General features: G+C 35.3%; 1 protein-coding gene across 1 annotated transcript in view; it reads right to left on the bottom strand.

Annotated features, from left to right (window-relative positions):
- Positions 1–288: 288 nt before the first annotated feature.
- Positions 289–25,184, bottom strand: part of KLHL24 (kelch like family member 24) — a 39,796-nt gene continuing 14,900 nt past the window's right edge. The window contains exons 4-8 of the mRNA XM_037525180.2: positions 17,739–17,923; positions 16,249–16,367; positions 12,966–13,154; positions 11,708–11,896; positions 289–689 (exon numbers count right to left, since the gene is read on the bottom strand). Of these exons, the coding sequence (XP_037381077.1) occupies positions 489–689; positions 11,708–11,896; positions 12,966–13,154; positions 16,249–16,367; positions 17,739–17,923 (883 nt within the window). The 3' untranslated portion in view covers positions 289–488. The remainder of the gene's footprint in view (positions 690–11,707; positions 11,897–12,965; positions 13,155–16,248; positions 16,368–17,738; positions 17,924–25,184) is intronic.

Genomic DNA, 25,184 nt, shown 5'->3' with positions numbered 1-25,184 from the left:
TATTTTTTAAACTGATTTTTCATTTTAGGATGCATACTAAGCTTTTTAAGATTCAACCTAAATGAAGCCTTAAATCATGTAATTTTCTATATACATATGAGAAAATAAGGAATATACAGTCTTGCAGAGATACACATACATATATAAAGAGACCATTCACATATTCCTAAAAGGTATGCAGGGAGACATTACTTCCGATGCCACATAGGTTTTTTTTTAACAAATACTTACAAAGGTACACTCTCAAAGCCCAAGCAACAACCACTATCACCTTCAATGAACAAACTATTTTTTCAAATACAATAAAGGCTTTATTACCATTTAAAAGATTGATATTTTGGGGAGAAAGGCACCACAATTATTATTTTTATTTTATTTTATTTTTTTGTGCCTATAGCACAAAGGAGATAAGTCAAGTTCCCACTCTGGAGTTTCAAAAACCTCTCCATCTTGGATTGGTGCGGCTTCTTGGGTGAGGTATCCTGGTTTTAGAGCTTAAAGAATTTCTCATTATATCTATGAATAGTCACACAGCCATGATAGGACACTGGCCTGGGCATTGCAGCTACCCCCGTGATGATACTCGTCGAGGGATCATAACAGAGAATAGTGTCTGTTGCATCTCCATTTTCCCGTCTTCCACCCAGGATGTATATTTTACCATTACACACAGACATACCACAGTTTTCCTGTTTAACCAAATAGATAAAAAAAAATAATTAACTGTTGAAGGTAAGGGATTTGGTAGCAAACTGAAAAGTAAAATGAGACATACTATAATACAGTCAAAAAAAAAAGAGACAGGAAATAAGCTCCCCTTTGGTGGACTGAGAGAAAGGTTTTAATAATGATTGTTACACAAAAACATTTTTGAGAGCTTGACTTGCTTCTCCCATTAAGGAAGGTCCTTTATTATAGAGAATGGCTATTACATGACCACAAAGCAGGACATGATTCATTATATGGAATTACCCATATTCATTTTATTGAAATACCCATATGGAATGAATGGAAGAACTATAATCAAATTAACAAAGCACTGTTATTAGGGACTTTGGCTGGGTCATAGAAACACCATAAATAACATTTTACAGTTACTTTTCCACATGGTGGGATTCTTCTCTGTCAATAATATAATATAATACTATACAAGACAAATATTCTTGCAAGGATAAAGTGATTCTTTAAAGAAAAAAAGGATACTAAAATTGTCTCACTATTATATGCATCTGGTTAGTTATTCTGCAGGTCAAATATTCTTTTATTTATAGTTTACTTTAATTCAGAAACTTACTGCATATTATTATCCTGGATCCTTATAGCCAATAATGAGATGGGTTTACCAATAAGTACAATAAGCATTTTTACTTGATTAGATTTGCTATATATAATTTTTGCTTTTTTAGAAGAAATTAAATCTTGATGAATTGATGTAATGGAATTTGGTATCTTCAGAGGTTTACAACAATTAGTGAGCACTTAAGATGCCTGTATATATTAAGAGTCTGTATATATCCAGAATGACCTGGCTCTGACAAACTTCTCCGTAATATCACCCATGAATAGTACCAATTATGGGCCAAACAATAACATTTTTCATCTAAAGCACAATCAATTTTTTAAAATAAATTCCAAAAGTTCTGAATACAAAAAAAGTACCCTTAGCTTTTAGGCACAAGCTAGCTCACACTGTTAAACCTTAAAGTCAGTCACACTGATGCTGGTAATAATGCTCAGAATTAAATGAAGTAAGCAATCTTGAAAATGGTTATTTATTCATTAGGAAGTGACTTTGCTAGATATAGTTTACTGTACTCTATGACTCTCAAGAGTGATGGCACTAGTAAGAAAAATAATTGATCAATACATGAAGCTTTAATGTTTTTTTTCAAGACTGAAATGAAGCACTGAAATATCACAAAAAATACCACTTCCCTTAACTCTTACTTTTATAATGCTTTAGGTTTACATATTAAAATGCCACCAATAAATAAAAAGAATCAAGTTTCTTTACATTTATTATTCTTAACTTTAATGACATTTTAAATACCTTGTCTGGTGCCGAAGTAATAAAAATGCTTCATCATTGACTTTTTAAAAAACCACAGAATTATCAATATTCTAAGCATTTAAAAGACAGCTTTGGATTCAAATAACTAAATATTTGATTTATCATTGATCAGCATTAAAAGGGCAAGTGCAGACAGTTCAAAAACTGTCATTAATAATGCATACATAGATACACTCAGAGATACTATATAAGTACAGAGCAAGGGAGTAAGGTAATTCTAAAAATTTCAGTACTTTTGCTTTAAAACATTTAATATAGATTTGAATATAAATTATTTGTCTTTGTTATAATAGATTTGATATGCTATAAATATTTTTCTCTGAAATTTTAAAAGTCAGTTACTCATTGACTGCATTAAATGTGTCATGTTGGCGGCGAGGAGACGCTGCGAGTAAGATCTCCCATTAAAAAAAGTTAATAGGGAGGAAAAGCGGCAGGTCCCAGTGAGAACTGGGACACGGAAGATAAACGGACGACTCCAGCAAACTGCCCGAAGAAGAAAGTGGCCATAAAAGAGGACTAGAAGGGAGGGAAGCGCAGAACCCTGCTCCCCTCCCCCGCCCACAGAGGCGGCACTCTCCGACCGGCAGAGGGGAGGAAACAACAAACCAAAACGGCCAACAAGAAAAACGGACACAGCAAGCGGGACTGTGAGTGGAAAGGAACTATTGCAGCCACCACACCCAGTGAACGGGAGCTGAGGCGAACCCTGCAGGATCCGCCGCGGAGGTGAGCTCCAGGCGCCATTAAAGAGAGCCCCGCCCCCCAGGAGGAGAACAGCACCAGCACACAGCCCCGGCCGCCCGGTAAGCTTGCGCGGAAAGTGGCGCGGATCCAGACCGGATCGCAGCTGCCCAGGTCCCCGCGCCTGCGACCTAGGCTTGCGGGGAGACGGCGGAGGCCCTCCCAGAGTGAGCAGGAACAAGGCGCCCAGACAGGGGAGCGGGATTCAAAAGGCGCCATTCCCGCGCCACTGATCTGGGCTACAGCCTGAGTCCTGGAACTGAGGGCTTTGGAACTGAGACCCGGGGCACGAAATTTCGGGGCGTGGGTTCCCCACGACGGTGGGGCACAAGGCAGACACAGCACCCCAAAGCCGTTGAGGTGTACCCTACCATCCCCGCTCTGCTCCCTGTCCCACGGGGTGGAAAATCAGCTCCCCAAGGGCTCTAGGAGAGATCTCTGGCGCCACCTAGCGACTTGACCCCAGCACAGGCTACTGAAGGAGCTAGTGGCCAGCTGGGGAGTGAGCCCACACCTGGCTCCTTCCGAACAAGTAGTCTGAGCCCACAGGGAGAGCAAGCACCCACAGCCGGGGCAGACCAGGCGCGCAGAAGAGTGTGCCTGAGACCAGACGCGCAGGGAGTGTGTCCCACATCACCATTTTAGAACAGGGACATTTCTTCAGTAAAGACTACCTGCAGAAGGCTTCCTCAGGAGCCAGAGGTGAGCGGGGGAAGTTCGCCCACGCCAGACCCCCTCTGGCCTGCAGTCCAAGCCCAGAGGGGAGCAGGAACCCACCGCCGGGGCAGACCAGTCGCACAGGGGAGTGTGTCCCCACATCGGCATTTTAGAACAGGGACCTTTCTCCATTAAAGGCTGCTTGAAACTGACAGATGACTCCTGGAAGAACCAGAGGGGAACAGAGAAGCCCACCCAAGATGCCGGCCAGTCCCAACAACACAGTGTCCCAACGCATACGGCAAATTAGAAAACAGACAGTAGGGAGGAGAAGAACCACACGCAACCTAGCAACTCTCCAGAGAAAAAGCACACCACAAAAAGAAAGCCAGCCCCCAGATTGCAAAGACAATAACTTGGAAGAATTTCTGAGCCTTCCAGAAAGAGAATTTAAAATTGCCGTGATTAAAAAACTGACAGAAGTCATAAAGGAAAACAATGATAAGGGAAAAATAATCAACGATCAGAAGAATGCAATTGAGTCCCTAGAGAGGGAAAACAATGGTCAGAAGAAAGAAATTGAGTCCCTAAAGAGGGAAGTAAAAGAAATGCAGGAGATCAAAGAATTAATGGAAGAACTAAAGAATTCTGGGAAAAGCAATGAAAGCAGAATAGATGAAATGGAAGAACGAATAAGTAATCTTGAAGACACAGAAATAAAAAGAACCAAAACAGAAAAGGAAAGAGAAGTACGAAGGAAAAAGAACGAAGAAAGACTTCGGGAACTATCTGACTCCATGAGGAAAGGAAATATAAGAGTTATAGGAATACCAGAAGGAGAGGAGAGAGATGTAGGAACAGAGAAAATATTCAAAGAGATAATTGAAGAGAACTTCCCAAATGTGAAGAAGGAGCTGAAAATTGATATACAAGAAGCAAGAAGAACACCAAACTTCCACGACGAAAGGAAAAATACAGCAAGACACATAATAGTAAAGCTCCCAAGAATCCAGGACAAGGAAAAAATAATGAAGCTGGCAAGAGGGAAGAAACAGATAACATTCAAAGGAAAACCAATCAGGCTGACATCAGACTTCTCCGAAGAAACACTACGGGCAAGGAGAGAGTGGAGGGACATAGTCAACAGACTCCAAGAAAACAGATGCCAACCAAGAATACTCTATCCCGCAAAGCTCTCCTTCCTCTTTGAAGAAAGAATATGGACCTTCCCAGACAAACAGAAACTCCGGAATTTCATTGCAACTAAACCCCCACTCCAAAAAATACTACAAGGAGTCCTAAAGCCAGAACCTCAGAGGGACGAATAACAATGAAAGAAGGCCAAAAAAAAAAAAAGTTATTAAAAGAATAAATAAATAAAATCAAAGGAAAGACAAACACAATGGCAAATACAGATGTTAACATATCGATATTAACTCTAAATGTAAATGGACTAAACTCTTCAATAAAAAGACACAGAGTGGCAGCCTGGATTAAGAAACAAAACCCAACCTTTTGCTGTCTCCAGGAAACACATTTAGCTACAAAAGATAAAAATAGGCTCAAAGTTAAAGGATGGAAAACAATCCTACAAGCAAATGGACCAAAAAAGAAAGCAGGAACAGCTATACTTATATCAGATAAAACAGATTTCAAACTCAAAAAGATAAAAAGAGACCCCAATGGTCACTACATTATGATCAAGGGGACAATACTTCAAGAAGAAATAACACTCATTAACATATACTCACCCAACGAAGGAGCACCAAAATATATCAGACAACTGTTGTCCTCTCTGAAAACAGACATCAGAGAAAACACATACGTAGTGGGAGACTTCAACACACCACTATCAACAATGGATAGATCAACAAGACAAAAAATAAGTAAAGAAACCAAAGCTCTAAATAAGGACCTAGAGCAATTGGGCTTAACAGACATCTATAGAACACTAAACCCCAAAAAACGGAGTACACATTTTTCTCAAGCGCACACGGATCATTCTCCAGGATCGATCACATACTGGGGCACAAGACAAACATCAACAGATACACCAAGATTGAAATCATATCAACCATCTTTTCTGACCATGAAGGCATCAAACTAGAAATAAACCATAAAAAGAAGGCAAGGAACTTTCCTACCTCATGGAGATTAAAAACCACACTACTGGAAGACCATTGGACTAATGAGGAGATCAAAGAAGAAATTAAAAAATTTTTTGAATTGAACGACAAGGAGGACACTAATATCCTAAATGTATGGGATGCAGCAAAAGCAGTAATAAGAGGAAAATATATAGCAATAGAAGCTCACATCAAGAAACAAGAAAGAACGCAAAGAAACAACCTCATCTCGAAGCTCAAAGATCTAGAAAAAGAACAACAAAAAACCCCAAAACCAGTAGAAGAAAAGAAATAATAAAAACCAAAGCAGAAATAAATGAAATTGAAACTAAAAAAACAATCCAAAAGATCAATGAAACCAAGAGCTGGTTCTTTGAAAAAATCAATAAAATAGACAAACCCCTAGCCAGGCTCACAAAGGAAAAAAGGGAGAAAGCACAAATAAACAGGATCATCAATGAAAGAGGAGAAATCACAACGGACACAGCAGAAATCAAAAGAATAATCAGTAACTACTATGAACAGTTATATGGAAACAAGTTTAACAATCTAGAGGAGATGGACAAATTCCTACAACTCTACAATCACCCAAAGCTAGATAAAGAAGAAATAGAACACCTAAACAGACCAATTACAATTAGCGAAATTGAAATGGTAATCAAAAACCTCCCCAAAAACAAAAGCCCAGGACCTGATGGATTTACAAATGAATTCTACCAAACATTCAGAGACGAATTAGTGCCTATCCTTCACAAACTCTTCCAAAAAATTGAGAAGGAAGGGACAATACCAAACACGTTTTATGAAGCCAACATTACACTAATACCAAAACCGAACAAGGACAACACAAAAAAAGAAAACTACAGGCCAATCTCCCTAATGAACACTGATGCAAAAATCCTCAATAAAATTTTAGCTATCAGAATCCAACAATGTATCCATAAGATAATTCACCACGACCAAGTTGGATTCATTCCAGGGGCACAAGGATGGTTTAACATCCGAAAATCAATCAACGTTATCCAACACATCAACAAAAGAAATATAAAAACCATATGATAATATCAATAGATGCTGAGAAAGCTTTCGACAAAGTGCAACACCCATTCATGATAAAAGCCCTTGAAATTCTGGGGATACAAGGAACATACCTCAACATCATAAAGGCCATCTATGACAAGCCAACAGCCAGTATCATTCTCAATGGTGAAAAGCTGAAAGCAATTCCATTAAGATCTGGAACAAGACAAGGATGTCCACTCTCACCATTGCTTTTCAATATAATACTGGAAGTCCTAGCCAGGGCAATAAGACAAGAGAAAGACATCCAAGGAATCCAAATTGGAAAAGAAGAAGTCAAACTATCACTATTTGCAGACGATATGATATTATACATAGAGAACCCCAAAAACTCCACAGAAAAGCTAATTCAACTCATCAATCAGTTCAGTAAAGTGGCAGGATACAAAATCAACACGCAAAAGTCAGTAGCCTTCCTATACACAAACAATAAATCTGAAGAAGAAGAAATCAAAAAAACCATCCCTTTCGTTATTGAAACAAAAAAAATCAAATATTTGGGAATAAATCTAACAAAAGAGGTAAAGGACCTATACAAAGAAAACTATAAAACACTGTTAAAAGAAATAGAAGAAGACACAAAGAAATGGAGAGACATCCCCTGCTCATGGATTGGAAGAATAAACATTATTAAAATGGCCATCCTTCCAAAAGCAATATACAGATTCAATGGTATTCCAATCAAAATTTCAATGTCATTCTTCAAAGAAATAGAACAATTATTGATGAAATTCATATGGAATCACAAAAAACCCCGAATAGCCAAAGCTCTCCTGAAAAAAAAGAAGGGAATGGAGGCATCAGACTCCCAGACTTCAAACTATACTACAAAGCCATAATCATCAAAACTGCATGGTATTGGAACAAGAACAGACATACAGACCAATGGAATCGAATAGAAAATCCAGAAATAAACCCACAGATTTATGGTCAACTAATCTTTGACAAAGGAGCAAACACTATGCATTGGAGCAAAGAAAGTTTGTTCAATAAATGGTGCTGGGAAAACTGGGTCGCTACATGCAAAAGAATGAAGCTTGACCACTACCTCACACCATACACAAAAATCAACTCAAAATGGATTAAAGAATTAGACATAAGACCTGAAACCATAAAATATATAGAAGGAAATATAGGCGAAACACTACGTGATTTGCACATCAAAGACATCTTTACAGACACATCACCCAAAGCAGTGATAGTGAAGGCGAAGATAAACAGCTGGGACTACATCAAATTAAAGAGCTTCTGCACAGCAAAAGAGACAATAAAAAAACAAAGAGAAACCCCACCAACTGGGAGAACATTTTTGCACCCAACACTAATGATAAAGGACTGATCACAAAAATCTGCAAAGAGCTGATGAGACTCAACAACAACAAAGAAAATAATCCAGTCAAAAAATGGGCAGAAGAGCTAAAAAGAAACTTCTCTGAAGAGGAAACGCAAATGGCCAACAGGCATATGAAAAAATGTTCAACATCACTTGTCATCAGGGAAATGCAAATCAAAACTACCATGAGATACCATCTTACACCAGTGAGAATGGCACATATTAAAAAAACTAGCAACAACAAATGTTGGCGAGGGTGTGGAGAAAAAGGAACTCTTCTGCACTGTTGGTGGGAGTGCAAACTGGTCCAACCACTGTGGAAAGCTGTGTGGAGATTTCTGGACCTACTAAACATAGAGCTTCCATATGATCCAGCAATTCCACTCCTAGGTATTTTCCCAAAGGACACAGAAACATCAATTCCAAAGAACACCTGCACCCCTATGTTTATAGCAGCACTGTTTACAATAGCTAAGCTTTGGAAACAACCCAAATGCCCAAAAATAGATGACTGGATCAAGAAGATGTGGTACATATATACCATGGAATATTACTCAGCATTCAAAAAAGATAAACACATGCAATTTGCAGCAACATGGATGGCGCTGGAAGGGATCATGCTCAGCGAAATAAGCCAAAAAGAAAAAGAAAATACTGGATGGTCTCACTCATAGCAGGAATCTAGAAAACTTAAATAAGGGACCAGGAAAATGAATAACTATAAGAAAGTGAAAATCAAAATCAACAAAAAACTATGAACCAGAGACACTTTTAGGGGGGCAGGGGCGGGAGGGGAGGGATTGGGGTCAGAATGGGGGCGCTGCAATTGTATGGGGAATATAACAATAAAATTTATTATCTAATAAAAAAAAAAAAATAAATGTGTCATGTGCAACTTGTTGTTTTCTTCTTAGCTTTACTTCATCATTTAGTTAAAAACATATTCATTGTATGCCCTGCATTATACTAGATGTTGGCAATTACTTTCCTAAGCTGTTACCATTTCATAAAGTAGAGACAAGTTCTAATGAAGATTAATTCATTAAATTAAAATTTTTTGAATTATTTAAATAGTCACTATAATAAAGACTAGCTTAGACTAAAACATTTAGAAGTGTAAATGCTTGCTACACTGGACTATAATGTGCATCTTATGTGGTAGGGCATATTCTCACCAATACAGGGTTGGAGTCTGTCCTTTCCAGAAGAGGCCAGTGAGCTAGAGAAATGTGGTTCAGTTTACTTAAATGTGCTATGAACAGTATATCCTCTGTACTATGAAGCTGAAGGTCCTATCATTCCCCTTTCATCAGCTGAAGCAATGTTATTCTAAAATGAATTGGACACTATATCTCAATGTCAACAATTTTAGAAAAATGGCATTATATTCAGCTCTATTCATTACCTTTACATTTTATATCTTGCATAAGAATACTTTAAAATTAGAACCTTTTACTTCAGTTTCTAATTTTTTAATTGCTCAATAAAAATGTACAGAACATCAAAAAATGTAAGTTACATAAGAGATGAATTAGAGAAAAAACCCTGTCTTCAAGAAGATTGCATTCTAGTACAGAAATAAACATTTATACCTACAAGGTATAAATAGATATGTAAATATAGTGAAAGATAAGGAAAAAAGAAATCAATTCTGAACAGGATAACCTCAGTTTGTTACAAATATGAATTAGTCCTTGAAAGAGAAGAGAATTACAAGGAAAGGGAGAAAAGGCATTGGAGACTATGAGGACAGCACTGGTCAAGGCAAGGACATAGATGATCTATAAATTAAATGCAAACCACCATAAAATTCACAGAAGTATGGGATGTGGAAATCTTCTGTAGTGAAGCTCCTGTGCTTGTGAGCCTTCTGGACCTCATCCTATGTACCTTTTCATCTGGCTGTTCATCGGCTGTATGCTTTATGTATTATAAATGGAAACATATGCAGTTTCCCTGACTTCTGTGAACTGCTCTAGCAAATTATCTAACCCAAGGAAGGGTTGTGGGAGGCTGATTTACAGCCTGTTGGTTAGAAGTATTGGGGATACAACCTGGGACATGTAACTGGCGTTGGAAGCAGCAGCAGTCCTGTGAAACTGAATTCTTTTTTTTTTAATTAATATTTTATATAATTCTTACATCATTTTTCATTTTTGCACAATGTATGCATTATCGTTTTGGTTATATTCCCCATACAATTGCACCCCCCCTTATTTTGACCCTAGTCTTTCCTCTCCCCTTCCCCCCACCCCAGTGTGTCTCTGGTTTATAGTGAAACTGAATTCTTAACTTGAATAATTCTTTTTTTTAGCATTTTTTTCACTTTTTTTAATTTTTTATATTTTTTACTTCATTTTTCATTTTTGCACAATGTATGCATTTTCTTCTTTGTTATAGTCCCCATACAATTCCCACCCCCCTTGTTTTGATCCTATTCCCTCCTTCCCCCACCCCCCCCAGGTGTGTCTCTGGTTTATAGTTGCTTGTTGATTTTGATTTTTACTTTATTATAATTAGTCTTTTTCCTGGTCCTTTATTTAGGTTTTCTAAATTCCTGCTATGAGCGAGACTATCCGGTATTTTTCTTTTTCTTTCTGGCTTATTTCACTGAGCATGATCCCTTCTAGCTCCATCCATGTTGCTGCAAATTTCATGAGTTTATCCTTTTTGATTGCTGAATATTCCATTGTGTATATGTTACCACAATTCTTAACTTGAATAACTATTTAATAGATAGTGTTAGAATCAAATTGAATTCTAAGGTACCCACATATGTGGTGTCAGAAATGTTGAGTGTAAGGGAGAAACAGAGTTTTTTCATTGATTAGGTTGTTTAGAAACAGCAAATGTAGGTTTGGAAAGAGGTAAATTCTAAGTTTGAAGTCATGGAACATCCATGGAAAATGTCAAATTCCATTCATAGATAGTTGGAAATTTGATTCTGGAGCACAGGACTCTAGAGGCTTCAATGGATATGAACACTTGAAGTCATCACTACGGAGTAGTAGATGATATCAGTCAACAAGCTTTTAAGCAGGGAAGAGAGTAGGGGAAAGACACCCAAGAAATATCCATGTTCAAATGCTGGGTGGAGAAAATAAGAGAATATGAATGACATCAAGGAGATAATTAGTAATAACGCCCAGGGGAGTACAGCATCTCCAGAGTGCGATAGGTAGAGTCAGATTTCCAGCATGAGAACCACCAAACATTCAATGATGGTAGAGAGGAAAGTCAGGTTATAAATCAAAAGCCTGCAGGGAGACCTTTTAAAGGAGGTCAAGAAATCTAGGAGGGGCGGAGTGTCAGGTGTAAAGTGTGAATGAAGGATACCTGAACACAGTTATTTCTGTTATAACAAAAACCAACGCAACTTTTTTTCTCTTGAAATAGGCAAGAAAAGGGGAAAGGACTGCAAGATCCTGGAAAAGATCAACAAAAAAAAAAAACAACAGTCCACATGTAACAGCTACTTCACCATGGGATGGTAAAAGTAAGGTATTTCAAGAAAACAATTCTTTGGAAAGAGTTCAAAATAGGTATACCATATACTTTATGTGGAGTTTTTAAAAATTATGAAATAATTCTAGCATATATGAAATATTTTAATAGTGAAATTGCAATATATTCATAATAGTCATGTTCTTAGCCCCTCCTAGATAAATTTCTTTTGGACTGATTTTTTGTTATTACCTGTCGACTGAATGTATTCTGTACATGCATCCAGTAATCTTCAACTGGGTCATAACAGTATATTGCCTTGGTCAGTCCACCAGCAACATATATCAGGTTGTTTAAGGATACAGCTGTAATACATCTCTTGGCAATTGGGATAGCTGCACGAAGTAGCCAAGAATTGGTTTCTGGATCGTAAGATTGAACCTAATAATATATAGAAATATTTAATTAAAATTTCTAATAAAAACGCAAATTTACTTAAACTCTGCTGATATATAGTATCATCATTAAAAACCAAATCCCATTAATTCACAGAATTAAGGGAGGTTAGTTTGATAGTGAAATATTTTGATTACTAAATCCTCAAAAGACAGACAAATTTATTTCTATCAAACAGAATAGAGTACCAAATACAGATAGCTTCCAGGAAAAAGGATGACCAGGTTTGCTTTACTTATTTCCATTAAAATTAACAGTTAAAGCTGTGTCATATAGAACTATGCCTCAATCTGAATATAACTTCTTTTTACATTTTTAGGAAGTTCTTTTTTCAAAGGAACACATGTAAATTTTAATTTAGCAAACTTTGAAATACCACACATGTTGAATAAATGAATTCTAAATATCTTACATTTGACAACATGTTAAAATTTAGTTTAGAAAAATAATTTATTAACAAAATTCAGGTAACTATTTGGGTAAAATTCAGCTTAACTAATTAAGTATTAGACACTTGTTTCCAGAATAAACATGGTATTTCCTGAAAATGGCACATGTCCTTTTGTCCCAGGAGTTCAATGAACTACATCAAGTAGGAACAGCGCTCTATTTACATTACAGAGATTTTCTTTCCTCTTCTTTGTTCTAAAAAATACTTTTAAAGTATGCAGAAAATGACCTCGTTGGAAGCAGTAAAATCAGTTACTGTGTTCTATCCTTTGCAAATTTAATTCCCACCATGATTTGTGTGGGTAATTTTTTGACTCTGTAGACTACAACATAAAAGGATAAAAATTTAGTACCAGATCTCAACATTTTGAGACTAGTCTATTAATGGTTTCAAAAAAGATTGAATCATGTTTTTTATAGCAAATTGTCAGATATATTAGGAACTTTAGTAACTTGAAATTCACTGTTTCCTCGACATACAAAGTACCAGACCATTTTTAAAAAGTCCCCAACATTAAGGAACTTAGCTCCTTAAATGATAAGCTTTCTGTATTTCTGTACCTATATAAATCAGTGGTAATTTCTAAAACAGAACATGGCTTACCTTATCAGAACAAGTATTATCATCAGGTCCTCCACCAATCACAAACAATTTGCCTACACAGCTAGTCACAGCAGGAGAACTCACTGCTTCCTTAAGGGGAGCAACTTCAGTCCATCGATTTGAAAAGGAGTCATAACATTCTACGCTGCTAAGTCTGTTTTGCCCATCATAGCCTCCGACAACATACACCTATACATAAAATATATGGGGGAAAAAAATCTTAATTTTATCAAAAGTCTGGATTTTTGAACATGAGCTAAAAAATTAAGGGATCTCTCCCCTTTGAAAAGCTCTTGATAACTACAACTGCAATAGATTTAGCTCAGTTTCTGAAAATATTTTTTAATCATGCCCTTACCACCACAAAGGAGTCTTTCTCTACATTTTTTTCATAATAGCCCCCTCCAAAGAAAATGTAATGCCATATATACAACAGATATTGTATATCTGTTTAGATAATATATGCATATATATGTGCTTTTTACATGAAACAGTACAATTTTTTCCACCCCCCTAAGAACCAACTTCCATCTCTTCAATGATGACACATCTCAAATTGAGAATTATAGATGGTCCCTGACTTATGATGGTCTAACAGTTTTTTGATTTTATGATGGTGCCAAAGTGACATGCATCACTTTGATATACATTTGATTCTGATCTTTTCCCAGCCAATCATATGCAGTACAATACTCTGACGCTGGGCAGCTGGAGGATGCCAAAGCTCCTAGTTAGTCATGAGGGCAAACTACCATTTCATTTTTCACTTTCATTGCAGTATTCAATAAAGTACTTGAGATACTTGACACTTTATTATAAAATAGGCTTGACGTTAGATGATTCTGCTCAATTGTAGGATAATAACAGAAATGTTTTGAGCATATTTAAGATAGACTTAAGCTATGATGTTGATGTTTGATAGGTTAGGTGTACTAATGGAGTTTGAATTCATGATATTTTTAACTTCTAAAGGATTTATTGGGATAGAATCTCATCATAAGTCAAGGAAGATCTGTACATGATTTAAGTTAAATGTTCACACTCGTGGATGATGAAAATATTTGATTATTACAAAGTAATAAAGCCATGAACTTAAATATTAGGTAAAGATTACCAGACTGTGAGATCTTTGGAGTCAGGGCTTACCTTCTTACTCATTTTATTCCCTACAAATACCTAGCAAAATACCGACACATAATGAACTATATATTTCAAAGGGTTTTCACGTACATTTTCTTTTCACAAATGTGAGGCAAATTAACATCTTTACATGACAGGTGAAGTAACAAGCTACTTATTACATGACTTATGTGCAGAGTAATCCATTAAGCATCATGAGCTATATAAGTAATCTTGAACGTAAAGAAATTCTCCAGTTCAACATTTACAATTCCTTTAATGGATTAATCCTTCCCTCCACATCTTAATTATTAATTCTCATGTGTCTCCTTTAACAGTATCTCTCATATCTGTCCCTTCCTTTTGTTTCCTACTGCCAGTATCCTACCTCAGGGTCCTTATCACTTCATACTTCACAATTAATCTCCTAGTCTTCCCTCTTGTGTTCTCTAAAGCACAGATTATATTATCTTTCTAAGCACCTTATCAATTTTTCTTTATAAGCTTGGGCAAGTAACTTGATATCTTTGGATTTAATTTCTTAATAAGCTGAAAAATCTACATTAAATATTCTCTAAGATTCCTCTTTGTTCTAAAGTTCTATTTTCCAAACTATCCTAGATATTTTTAACAGAGTATAAATTTAAATAATAGTCTAAGTTCGAATTCAGTCTGTTATCATTTTTAGGATAGTGACTTCCATGTCAATTGAGTATTTGCATAAACTAGACAAAAATCTCCCTTTTGGATACTTTCAAATCAAGTATACTAATATTTGTCAAATAAATTTGTGTCCACTAACTCATACATGGTATTAGAGATAGCATTTTCATTTGCTTTTCTATGTCCACAATAATTATATATTTTGAATTAGGCCTTATCTCTTCCTGTCTCTTAATGTTGCTGTCCCTTTCCAGTAATGTTTTGCCATAGCTACAAAAACTATATAACAAACCATTGAAAAGACTATACATAACCAAAAAGAACAAAAACTATATATAACAAACCAGGGACTAACAAACTATTGGGAAATATTCTATTAATATTTTATGTCCACTGCATATGTCACAAGGTCCTCCTTACTTCATTGGCCTTGTTTACAGCAGCATACTAGATGAATATCCTCGGGTATAATAATAGCAGCTTTCTACTGTTCTTTGGGAAGCTTTAGTATTCTACAGCATAGAGATTTCAAGAAGCCTTTGTGGGGAGATGGGGAAAGGGGAAGACAACTAATAGGGGGCTGGGAAGGTTCCTAGTGCCATCTTTGTTTCAATTAGCAGATTTGTTTTCTCATTGGTGGTTCTAAAATATCTCCATTAGAGGACCTAAAAGACAGCAATATTTTTAGAGAGGGGTACTAGGGAACCAGTCAAAAATACATGTGCAAGCAATGCATCCAACTCTTACTTAAATTGTTCATTAATGAGGTGGCTTTAGAGGAAGTGATAAGAGATGGAGGCAAGAAAAACTATTAGACCAAGTTAGCCTTTGGTAAAGCTGCTATAGTTTTATTTGTTTCTGTGTAATGCAGTATTATAATAGATTTAACATTTAAAAAGATGAGATAGTTCTTATTCTAAATTTAGATAGTTCTTGCTCTAAATTTTAGATTCTAAAATTCCTAATGGCAATGAAGGGTTCAAATCCAAATTTTACATATATATTTTATAATGTTTATTAGCTGCAGTCATTAGTAAGTTTTCTTTAAAACATACTGGTGAGTTTATCTTAATTTTTTTAAAATTTATTTTGTCTTTACTTGTACAAATAAAACAGATAAAATAGCATTACTTAGATAAACATATCTCTGTCTGGCTGCCAAAGTCAGCAAAAGGTAAAAGATTGCTTGGATTAGACATTGGCCTGCTTTTGTACTTGGTGTAACAACCTTATTTCCTAATGTTCTTAGGCATTTAAAACCTAGCGGAGCATGAGAAGAGAAATGTGCTACATTGCCACAAATTCCAAAGTGGGAGAACAAAATATCCATTGAAGAGTACAGTGTCAAATTGTTTATATTTTCAGCTTATCTATTGAGGTTAGATGTAGAAGGAATACACAATTTGAATTCAAAATACCCACAGGGAGAGTAAAATGAAGGATTTAATGTGGTATTTATTTTGGAAATGTACCAATAGTAATAAAAAGTGGTTTCTCTTACTTTACCAAGAAGGACAGCCATTTTGTGACGCCACCTGCCTTTATTTAGAGAAGCAACTCTGATCCAAATATTTAATTGTGAATTATAAATCCAGACATCACGGCCATTGATTCGTCCACCTTTAAATGCAAAATAAAGTACATACAATTATATATATATATGTGTATGTATCTCATCAAGGGATATATGCCATCAAGGGATATATGCCACCAAGGTATAGAATAATGAAAACATGGAATTTATTTACCCAGTATATAAGAACTTGAGAATTCAGTTCAATAAATAAAACAAGGACCCTCTGAAAACTTACTAGAAATAGCTCTATAGATCATACTTAAACCTGGACAATTGTTATCCAGAAAAATAATGATTATATGCCTCAAAATAATAAGATGCAGGACATGAATTTTATAAATGTGTAGGTTGCTGATTTAGGAGTGGGTATCAGAAGCACCTAAACAACAGAAAATCTTCTAAAAAGATTTTAAAAAGTCATCTTTCTAGAAGCATACCATTTGTACAAAATAAAGTATGTATTGTTATATATTGTTTGATGTGTGGTAATAATTTTGTAAGATTGGTAAAATTAAACAATTAACTGACTTTAGAACATATTTGGTTATATTTGTATGTTACATTTGGTATGATTGTCATTTTAGTATGTTTGATTTTTGATATCACATATTATATAAAAAATTAAAGAATTTTCAAGAAAAACCTATCTAATAAACTTTGGGGAAATTTTCAGAAAATATGGGCAGATTAGAGGTGCTTAATTCTTTGAGTACTTTTGATGTTGCACACTTAACTGTGTTCCTTAAAATAGACTTTTTAAAATCTTTTTAAAATAAATAGGTGAAAGTTCTAAAATTTATACCATATTTTCTTTGCATTTGAGAGCATTTGAAATATGATATGATTAAAGGCACTTTCTAGTAGATTTTTTTTGTAAATTGTTCTGCACCATCTTCTGCCTGTTTTTAAGAGCAAAAAAGTCACTGTCCATTTTATTTGTTGTATAAACTAATCTGCCTAATAGGCACATTCAGAAAAAAGTCAGGAGGGGAAAGACAAAAACTGTGTATGTTTTAGATTGGCACATAAGAAAAAAATAAAAAATAAAACTATTTACCATTAAAAAACAAACAAAAAAACTGTATATGATTTCACTCATTGTGGACTATAAAGAAAACAAAACAAAATTTTAGACTCTGAAAACAGAATGTTGGTTACCACAGGGGAAGAAGGGAGGTAATAATGGGTAGAAGGCCAACTGGTTTGTCAGGGATCGTGAATGTACATTTGGTAACATAGTGGGAAAATACAGTCTTGGGACCTACAGACCACTGCCAACTAATATTACCTTGATTTAAAAAAAGGGGGGGGCACCTCTACTTTCACTGTTTTCTTTTAAGACATTTAAATTTACCACTTAAAACAGCTAAGCTGTGTTCAATTTAAAGAAGCTACTATGATAATTCTTTATTTACCTGAAACAAGAATGTCATTCCTTAGAGCACAGACTGCATATTCTGATTTGGTAAATTCTGGAAGCTTAGCCAAAGACTTCCATTCTCCTGTCACAGGATCATAGCACTCAGTGTATGGAAGATTAAACCCTCCAACTCGTTCACAGCCTCCAACGACAACTATCACCTCAGAATAGCCAGTTGACCTAAAATATTTATTATAAAAGAATGCATGAATAATAAAATATACTCAAGACTGTTTAAAATCCTAAAAACATACCATTATTATAAACAGTTAAGTTTATTCTCTGTGTATGTGCCAAATAATACAGGACGCTAATCACTTACTTTGAGACATATATAAGGGATTTAATGACATCATTTTTTTACCACAAAAACTTTGTATTTTTTCCTATGAGTTTTGCCTTATATATTTGCCTTATAAATTGCAAAACAGTCCAAAAATCCTACTTAACTCAATTGTAAACCTGGAAATATTTAGGATGACTTTCAAATGCAGTTTTGCAGTGGTTCAAATGCGCATATCCATACAAGGTAAGATAATACATTTTTTCTAAATGTAGGAAAATGGTGTTTTCCTGAGATTGTCAATTCTAAAAAAGCTGAGTCATAGTGTAATCTGAGTACCCTTTAAAGGAGTGTATGCATTTGTTCAGAAATTATTTTTTAAAATAAATTTTAAAAAGTTAAGTAAATGAAGGTAATCCAACACAAACTATTGCATAGTCACTAAATATGTCAACAAAATTTGTAACAAAGAGTGTCAAAGGAAAAAAAGCAAGATGAAAAACTGTACCTAAAGTACAATGAACATGTAAAAAACTGGTCGGAAAGAATATATCAAAATACTAACGATGTTTGCCTCTGGATTCTATGACTTCCCACTTCCTAGCAACACAAAATTTGAAAATGATAGTGAGACTGGGCAATTTTTAGAGTGGAAAATCAACTTTTATGAGAACTGAGAGAATACTGAGATTTATGTTATAATCACTGGCTTCTTTTAATTTGTAGTTTAAATCTAAGATAGAGGCAGAAAAACTAAAAGCTTATCAACCCATTGCTGTTGTTCAAAAGGCTCAGTAGATAGTTTTGGAATTTTAAAGTTCATTTGGCCTTTATTTTTTCATGAATATAATCTAAATGAAAAAGTCTTAAAACTGCATTTTGTGGTTGCTATAATTTTCCAATTTCAGTACATGTGTTGCTGAAGTGAGCACTGGTTGTTATAATTTTAAGTATCACAAGCAAAAATAAGAACAATCCATTTTCTCTTACTTAAATGTGGAGGAGAAAAAAACCAGATCAGAACACTGATTTTAGTTTTAGACAGTGTGATGTTTCACAATTACAGTTGGGAAAAAAATTAAAGTGGGATGTCCCTTTAACAGAGCTGCTATAGTCTAGCTACATTTACTCACAGCTATTACAACTGAATTACTCACCACCATTCTATGCCAGCCATACCGTTCCATTATAAATCAGAAAAACAAATTGTAGAAAATAATTTTGTTCATGAAATTACTTTTAGGAATTCAGCAAATTATATAAGCCTAACTAGTATATGTAGGACATACTATCTTCGAGAGGACTCAAATATCAATAGTATATTCTACTTTGTAAATATTTCAAAATGAAAATATTAAAAGTAAATAGCACCAGATACTTAGTAGTCTAAATCATCCTACTTTCCATATAAGTACCACTTCCTAAAATCATACTTAAAATACTGTAAGACAAATCCATGTGATAATCAAGGCAATTATTAAATATAAGAGAATTTTGCTTTATACACCAACATTTAATTATTTTATACTTTTCTTTTGCTTTAACTTGCTTGCCTTTTTCAAGTCCAATGAATATATTATTTGTTTTGGTATCTTGAAACAAGAAGAGAAAATGGCACAAAAAATTAGTGGGAAAACAACAGAATAAAGGATCATTTCAATGTTTGCTGGAATGTGTATTTACCTGAAAGGATCAGCAAACTACTACAGAACCCTGATTTACCATATTAATCGGTTCCACAGACTCAATTAAAAAAGAAAATGTCATAATGTGAACCCAATAATACACTGACATTGCATAATTCGTTCTAAGATGGCATACTTAGAAAATTTTATAACAAATAAATTCATTGTGATTTAGATAATAAAACAACAAAAATACTGAGAATTTCATTCTATTGACATTAAAAAAGATGACATTAAAAACAAGTAATTTGGGCCTCCCCGGTGGCGCAGCGGTTGAGCGCTGCGTTATGAAGCTGCCCGCAGCCTCTGCAGCGCCGGTTCGATCCCCGGCTGCTCCCCGGCCACCGCCACCAGAGGAGGGTCCCACATGGCGCGCAGACCTCTCCTGCTGCCCGCTGCTCCCCTCAGCAGTGTACTTCGTCCATCTGCCTGTTCTGCTCCCTACTCTGGCTCTGGTGAATTCTCTCACCCTCCCACGCTTCTGACTGTACCCAGTGCTTGTATAAATAAATAAATAAATCTTAAAAAAAAAAAAAAAAAAGTACTTCTTCCATAATTAAAAAAAAAAAAAAAACAAGTAACTTAGGCCTCCCTAGTGGCACAGGGAAGGTCTAAGCACTATCAAGCTATTGCCAGTCACTGCATGCAGGGTATCACTGCATGCAGTTACTGCATGCAGAAATGACCTCTCTTATTTCGCCTGCTGCTCCCTTCAGCAGTGTATTTCAGTGGATATTCCTGTTCTGCTCCCCACTCTGTCTCTGGTGGGTCCTCTCACCTCCCCACACCTCTGGCATACACCCCAGTTCTTGTATGCATAAATAAATAAAAATAAATCTTAAAAAACAAACAAGTAACTTAATTTGGAAAAGTAATCTCAAAATCACTTAGTTTGCTAATGGAGAGGGTAGGAAAAACCAAATTCTTGTTCCAATTGTGCTTTCAATACTTATTTTTTAATACTTATTTTAACTGAAATTTTTTTTAATGTGCTTTATACCAATTTACAATTCAGCACAATATTTACACAATTTAATAACCACTTGTATGAAAGGATACATAGATTAAAAACCAAAACATTTGTTTATTACTGTGATGATTTTTATTGACCATGTGTGACAAATCATCACACTGATAAACACAATTAGTTCACATACTAAATTATTCAAATATCCCACCCACATGGCCTAATTGGTGGCAATGGTAATATGAATATTAAATTGTTTTTTTAAAAAGATTCATTTATTTATGCATATAAGAGCTGGGGTACAGGTCACAGGTGTGGGGGTTGAGAGGATTCACCAGAGACAGCGTGGGGAACAGAACAGGCAGACTGACTGAAATACACTGTTGAAGGGAGCACCGGATGAGACAGGAGAGGTCTGCTGCGCCTTGTGGGCAGCTCCCTGGCTGGCTGGGGATCAAACTCGTGCTGCAACGGCTGCGGATAGCTTCATAGGTTGCATCTCAACCGCCTGCACCACCAGGGAGGCCCTGAATGTTGCACCACCAGGGAGGCCCTGAATGTTAAATTGTAAAGTGACTTATATTTTAATAGGATGGAATCTGGTAAGGTGAATGGACCTATAATAAAGTGGGGATGGGGCGGGGGTGGGGGGGGCAGTCTACTGTAGTAGTTTTGCTTGCACTAAGGGTTGACGACCAAATGACTTTTTAAAGTTCTGGTGTTTCCATACAGTTAACCCAATAAACATAATTCTTATTTCTTGAAAAATAATTTGGAATTTATCTGGAAAAATATTCATCTCAGCCAGAGAGCTGAATGCCTTAAAGGAAATAAGTAATTCTAGCTGACATGGAAACTAGAACAAAAAGGTAGTAGTAGTCAAGGTGATAGTATGGGATGAACAAAATTTAGAATACCCACACAACCAATTTTGAGAGTGAATGTTAATTTATTAATCTTTTAAAGTAAACATTCTGATTTTCTGCTGTGGCAAAATATAACAAATATCAGCTGCTTTGGTATTAAGTCTGCCCATTTGTCCTAGAAAAGTAGGACGACCAAACTATCTTCTCATAACAGTAAGTTAAAAAAAAAACATTGTCACAAATTTGAGAAAAGACAAAATTAAAAGATTGGATACTTTGACTTATGTGAAAGAAAAATAAAAATCCAAAAGATATTCTAAATCAAATCAATAAAATGTATAAAAATGACCAGGTTCAGTTAAGAATCTCAAAAAGTGAAATACAAGATTTGTTGGCTGAAATAACAGACTTACTTATTATGAATTCCAAGTATGCCAGAGACAGTTGAACTGCCAAACTAACTTTCGTCACCAAAAAGGGGTTGAAAGTGATCCTGGCAAATGGGAAGAATAACCAAATATAGAAAAAGTGTTTCCACACGGTGAGAAGTTTAAGGGAGAGAAGAGAGATGTTAGTGATATATAGTCTACCCACCATTCCGAGATGCAAATATAGCTGAAAGCCAAGTCATCAAACAAAAATAATAAATTAAAATAGAGATATGAGATTTTAAGCCCTAAAAAGACCAATGGCTTTCTACTCTGTAAGATATAGTTACTAAATTCAAGGTATTAATTTATCTAAAGCTAGAGCTATATAGCAAAGAGAGGATTGATACAGGTTATAATTGGTGGTGCAGATTATCAGTTCTTATGCTCTTATATTGGGTCGGTCTCTCTCTCTCTTTCTCTTTCTCTCCCTCTCTCTCTCCCTCTCTATATATATCTTCTTTCCAGGAAACTGCTATCACAAAGTGTTTTATTTTTTTTTAAGATTTATTTATTTATGCATACAATAACTGGGGTACAGGCCAGAGGTGAGGAGAGTGAGAGGATCCACCAGAGACAGAGTAGGGAGCAGAATGGCAGAGGGACTGAAAACACTACTGAGGGGAGCAGCAGGCAAGACAGGAGAGATCTGCCGTGCCATGTGGGTATGTCCCTGGTCAGCCTGGGATCAAACCCATGCTGCAGAGGCTGCGGACAGCTTCACAGAGCTGTGCTCAATCCCCTGCACCACCAGGGAGGCCCCACACACTGTTTTTAATTAATAGAATGCATCTTGGGATTTTCCCTGTCATTTAAAAAACATGTGGGTTTATACAAGCAGATTATCCAGTATGGGTTGAGCTCTGGTGGATAAGTGGCCAGGATAAACAATAAAAAAAAAAAACAAAACTGGTTGATGCTAGGCATGTAATCCAATTGTACAGTGGTAGGAAAGGACTGTCAACATTCTAATCCAGAGTTACTCTTTCTATCACTAACAGTGGGACGACCAGCTATACGGTCTTTCCTAAACTAAAGCATTGCCTAAGACAAATTCTAGCCAAAGTTATTTAACTTGTCTCCACTAATTTGAATGAAGCTTGGAGAGCCATTTTTTGATTTCCAGGAAACATATAGGAATGACACTGTAAGGAAGCAATCAGACTAACATAGAAAGTGGAATATTTTTCTGAACAACTTGTCCATCGATAAGTCAGAATCAAGAAAAGAAACTTTTTAGAATAAAAGAGAATTCATGTAAATAACCAGATCACTGCGAGTGGTCCTGGATTGGATTCAGGTTCATTAAAGAACAGTTTAGAAAAGATTGGGGAAATCTAAATATGGATTGGAATTAGGTAATATGAAAGAAATTTATGTCTGATGCCACTTCATCTATATTACTTTTTAAAATATGCACCCTCAAGTTAAAAAAATATACGAAAACATGTGTATATATACACATAAAATTAAAAAACAACAACCCAGAAACACTGGTTGAATGAACAAATGAGAAAAGAATGGATTAAGGATAGAGGTTTGATAGTCAAAAGCATGCATGGTAATTAAGACCATGAGAACAGATGAGATCATCCAGGAAAATATATAAGGAAAGGCAAAGAGATGTGAACCAAGATGATCATCAACATTTCAAAGACCAGACACGTAACCATCAAATTGATAAAGAGCAACTGGAGAAGTAAGAGGATCATGAAGAAATAGTACCACAGAAGCCAATGGAGAGAGAGTTTCAAGAGGGATTAATGTCAAATACTCAAGAGAGATCAAGCTGGACAAAGACTGAGAAGAGGCTACAAGTTACAAATAGAATCTGGTCAGTGATGACCTGATGGAGAGGAGTTTCAGTGAATGACTGGAGCGGAAGTCAGAGGAGTGAACTGCAGTTGAAGAAGTGGAGACATCACTCCTTTTTCAAAGAAGTTTGGAGTTTCAGAAAGATGAGAACCTGTACAAATAATAGACAGAGTTCAGATAATGAAATACTTAGTGATTGTTGGTACTAACATGCAATAATAGGTAAGCAAAAGACATACTATAAAGATAATGGCAGAGTTGTATACATAATAAAGGTTTCCTCTTTAAATTCCTCATGCAACCCCTATATAAATATCTGCTATTAAAATAACAGTATAACTGTTATTTTAAAATTTCAGTATAACTAAGTTTGTTTTCCCTACTTGTTTCCTAAGGAAAGGTGATATTGCAGTCCTATACATAGATGTTTCAGTGTATGAAATGCATCAATTCCCTTAAAAATTAAATGTACAATAAATTTCTATAAATTAAATCAGTAAATGAATCAGGAAAATTATCCTCTAAACCTAACTTAGGCTGCAATCTGATTCCATTCAGGTTATATATTTATAAGTAACATTAATTATAAAGGACTTATTTTTATTTTACAATGCAAATTCCTTGGTCCCTATTCTAAATCTATGAGATATATGGGATAGTTATTATTAGCCTTATTTGCCTCCAAAACTATCTGCTATAAGGAACAATATATGATTTTTCCCTTGAAAGGATACTGGGTATACAGAAAAGATCTCCAATAGCCCCAAAGTTGTTTAGCTTTCCTAATTAATACTTTAAAAAATGTGTTATTTTCATATTCTTATCCTTAGTTCAAGTCTCTTTATAGTAAATTAAAAAAAAGAATTTTAAAAAGAAGCTATCAGAATATTTATAGAGCAAAAGTGTATTTTTTTGCCCTTTATTAAAGTCTAGGAATAAAATATTTCATATTTCTTTTTTATAAACAAATTTAACTAAAGTCACTGATTTTAAGAAAAAAAAAACACCCCAATTTCAATACACAGAAATATCACATTAATATTTTGTAATAATAGTTACTCAATATTGTATTCTACTTTAAAAAGTTCAGAGTGTTCAGTACTAGGAGTTCTCTTAAAGTGGGTCAGACTTTATAAATAATAGCTATACTGTGTGTGTGTGTGTGTGTGTGTGTGTGTGTGAGTTTAAGTACCTATACTATACTATCTAAATAGCTAGTTATTTTTAACCACTTTCTATGTACCACTTTCCATGATGAGTACCTTAAGAATTGTTTCACTTAATAGGTTCAATGGTAAAACCTGTGAAGTAAGTAGTATTTATCATCATCTTCATTTCAATTTCATCATTCCATTCAGATGAGCAGACTACATCTTGCTAATTCAAACTAGTGCTGA

Source organism: Talpa occidentalis, unplaced genomic scaffold (genome assembly GCF_014898055.3).
Source record: "Talpa occidentalis isolate TD23 unplaced genomic scaffold, MPIMG_talOcc4v2.1 talOcc4.4, whole genome shotgun sequence".
In the NCBI taxonomy this organism is placed as follows: Eukaryota; Metazoa; Chordata; class Mammalia; order Eulipotyphla; family Talpidae; genus Talpa; species Talpa occidentalis.
This window is presented reverse-complemented; position numbering and strand designations above follow the sequence as displayed.